The sequence below is a fragment of the Tachypleus tridentatus genome, chromosome 13 (assembly GCF_004210375.1).
Source record: "Tachypleus tridentatus isolate NWPU-2018 chromosome 13, ASM421037v1, whole genome shotgun sequence".
NCBI classification, from domain to species: domain Eukaryota; kingdom Metazoa; phylum Arthropoda; class Merostomata; order Xiphosura; family Limulidae; genus Tachypleus; species Tachypleus tridentatus.
Genome location: NC_134837.1, coordinates 71,604,708 through 71,608,591, shown reverse-complemented (window position 1 = coordinate 71,608,591; position 3,884 = coordinate 71,604,708). Strand labels below are relative to the sequence as shown.

The 3,884-nt window shown below is 32.3% G+C and overlaps 1 protein-coding gene across 1 annotated transcript in view; it reads right to left on the bottom strand.

The window, feature by feature from the left end:
• Positions 1-1,063: 1,063 nt before the first annotated feature.
• LOC143240113 (uncharacterized) overlaps positions 1,064-3,884 on the bottom strand; it is a 72,593-nt gene continuing 69,772 nt past the window's right edge. The window contains exon 14 of the mRNA XM_076482011.1: positions 1,064-1,636. Coding sequence (XP_076338126.1) covers positions 1,603-1,636 — 34 coding nt within the window. The 3' untranslated portion in view covers positions 1,064-1,602. The remainder of the gene's footprint in view (positions 1,637-3,884) is intronic.

Genomic DNA, 3,884 nt, shown 5'->3' with positions numbered 1-3,884 from the left:
CACTCACGCAGGGGCTGACTAACTGACACACATTATTCTTTTAATCATATAGATACTATTTGCGCAGAAAATTAATGTAACTCGTCAGAAACGTAGCTATTAGACTCACTTTTGATTTTGTAACTGTGGTAAAATAGTTGTTTCATTATCACTCCAAAATAAAAAAAAACAAGATATCACAGATTAGTATCAATATTATGCAAGCTTCTTATTGTATTAATATTGATTTCTTAAAAATGTTACGCAAGCCGTACGGGATTTTCACACATAACAACAACTAATAATTGGTTAAATAAAGTAAAAAAATAGAGACCAAGCTGAACTTGAAACCAAGGATTTATTTAATAAGGGCCCGACATGGCCAGGTGGTTAGGGCGCTCGACTCGTAATCCGGGAGTTACAGGTTCGAATTCCTGTCACACCAAACATGATCACCCTTTCAGCTATGGGGGTGTAATAATGTGACGGTCAATCCTACTATTCTTTGGGAAAAAAATAATTTAAGAGTTGGTGGTGGGTGGTGATGACTAGCTGCCTTCCTTCTTGTCTTAAACTGCTAAATTAGGGACGGTTAGCGCAGATCGCCCTCTAGCTTTGCACGAAATTCAAAAGCAAAACAAACATTTAATTAATGCTTGAACCAGTTAAATGACTAAATCTTCAACACCATGTTTTCGAACACCTGAGTACGTTTGTCGGGTAAATGATTCCAATGCAAGAGTATTAAAGCCCGTTCCATTATACTAATCAATATCTTATGCTCGTAAAATAATAAAAACCTTATTAGTTTTCAGGAATTTTCTAATGTTTGTTGCCTTAATTTATTGAAAATTGAGTATCCTAACATAATTCATTTTTATTATTTCGATTAATCTGAATGTCGCAAGTAAAAACGTCTAGTAAGATGATAAAGATTACTGGGTTGAAGGGATTTTATGACTAAAGTATTTAACAAGTATTACAAGGCACAATAATAAAATACTACTCACTTTATATTTAATAAAAACCAAAACAAACAAACAAATACTAATTGGAAGTTTTATTTATGTACACTGTTAAGGCAAAAATGTGCATTTTAGTGAGAAACATTTTTTTTATAGGAAACATTCTTAACTATGACTCTGAGTTTTGAAATATACAAAACAATAATATTAATTGATTTTCAAAATGTATCATTAATAAATGAAAATTGTGCATAAGTCATTGTTATTTTATATTGTTCGTAATGATTAAATACACACTAGTTTGAATTCAATAAAGCTTAGTGTCATAAGGCTGTAATGGTATGTAAAGCAAGTGGTATGACCCAAACTCGATATATTTCATCTCTATTAATGTAATACTCTGTAATCTAATGAAAGACGTTTTAAAAAGTTCCAGTTTCATTCACTTTCTTGTTGTTTTATCTTTACTCAATATTTCATCTGACTAACAGAATATTATATTGTAATTTAATAAAAACGTATCCAACAAAATTCCTATTTCCGTTTGCTGTCCACACCCAATTGTTATTACTATCATGACGAACGATTTTCTCCATCAGATGTTGCCTCATTTGTCGAATTTATCATCCGTTATAGGTTTCTCAATACAGTAATCAAGTTAAGTTGGAGCATTAACTGGTGACTGAGGATCCCTGCAAGTAAATAATATAAAATAGATGGATAAATAATTTTAAAATACAACAACAAAGCCGCAGGTAAATTCTATAAAATTAAATATAGTTTTATTATTTTAAATAGTGAAATTGAATTAATAGGTTCGTAATTTAAAGAGCAATAAAAGAAATTTGTTTGTTTCGAATTAAACACAAAGCTTCACGCTGAGCTATCTGTGCTCTGTCCACCACCGGTATCGAAACTCGGTTGCTAACGGTTTGAGTCCGCAGACACACCACTATGCCGTTGGGGGATAATAAAAAGAAATACCAGTATAGCATAAATAAAAAATAGATGTTTTTTTATAAAAATGGTGAAATAATATATTCACTGTTGCTACAAAAGAAAAACAAACGCTACGTTTAGCTGATTTTAAAAGTAAAAAACAATGATAAATATTACTTTTTAATTTCACACCCAGTGGTACAGCGGTGTGTCTTCGGACTTATGACGGTGGAAATAGACTTTTGGTACCCGTGGAGAGCAGAACATAGATAGCTCTTTGTGTAGTTTTGAACTTAACTATAAACAAACTAACATTTAAAAAAATATATTCTATTGTATTTTCTATTCAGTTACATTTCGGCAAGTCAAATAGTCTCTTGAATAAGATGTGGAAATTTTTGAAAACTCAATCGCACATGGAAGTTTAAAACTCTGCTTGTTAAATGACTATATTATAAAAAATCTGAATCATAACAGAGTTATAAAGATACGTTTATGTTATTCTTTTGTTCTAAATTTTCAAATAAACCTACAAAGTTCCATGCAAGTGAGACCTGCGTTTTTAGCAATTTTAAAACACAACACCAATCGACTGTTTACAGATTAATAATATGGTAAAGTTAGGCCTATGGGAGTTAAAACAATCGTTTCAGAACAAATACTGGGTTAATTAACTTTCAACTGCATGTGATGTACAATAAAAATTAGTTATAAAAATTTGTTTGGTCTTTCCTTATGTTAAACCCAAAACTACGCGATGAGTTATGTGTTCTACCCGCTGCAAGTATTGAAACCTGATTTTTTAGTGTTATAAGCCTTCAGAATTGCCGCTAAACCACCCTTGGGGAAACAGACGAGGTTACTGCGCAATTTTCTGAGTGTTTTAAAGCATATATGAGTCTAGAAATATATTATTGAAGGTATAGCGATGCTTATATTCGCACGAAACTAAATCTAATGATCAGAAGCAATATACCGTGTCATTCGTGATGACGCAAAACCTACTTGAAGTAAAAATGTACCTCAGAACGGCTATGAGTATTAACACTTTTACTGATAAAGCAGAGCACAATGTTTCGACCTTCTCAGATCATCTTCAGGTTAGCAAAGAGTTTGCAACCCACTGTTGCAGGACGCATGTCTTAGGGACGAGAGTGTAAACGGATATGGGATTGTAGGGGGCGTTGCAGTTATATGTTAGGTTATTATTTAGTATAGGTATAAAGGTGTTGTTGTATAAGTATGGCTTCTTTGATTTTGCGTTTGTTTGTATTTGTTTCCCTGCTTAACATCTGGATGTTTTCCATGGTTATATTGTGTCAAAGATTGCGCCTCTCCTTCACCAGTATCTTATAAGGCATTTCTGCAACCCCAAAATGTGGAAAGTTATAAGCGACAATCGAACGTGAACCATAGACCCTTGACTCAACTGTAAAAAATACATTCAATAGTTGAAGAAGATAATTTCAAATTGTTGAAATACATATTTAATAGATTTTAAAATGTTGTTTAGTCGCATTGAATAACATTCAAAACCAAACAGATAAAAATAAAGTAGAAATATGATCAACCACTATGAAATCTAGTCTGGTTGTAACTCAAACCACTTGAAACAACTCGATATGGGTATAATTTAAGAAACTTTGGTGGTTCATAAACTCAGGCACAATTTAAGGGAATTTTCTTAGGGTTATATTTTTAATTGCTAAATTCAAACACTTTGTGCACACAGTCCTTGAACGAAAGACAAAAATAACGTGAAACTATACAAACTAAAGAAAACTAACGACAAACTTCAATTATTTGCTATGTATTCTAAACCTCCCCTTATTTTTACGCAACAACTCGTTATTCTTTAGGCCTAGATAGTTTCCAGATAAACGCTTTCTCTCCCCAATGACCATAACTATATTTCAGTTGCATTATGTACAATGCCAGAAAAGGTAATTTTGTCTACACAGTAAGTCTGCATTTAGGCCTTTGACTATTCACGCTATTATT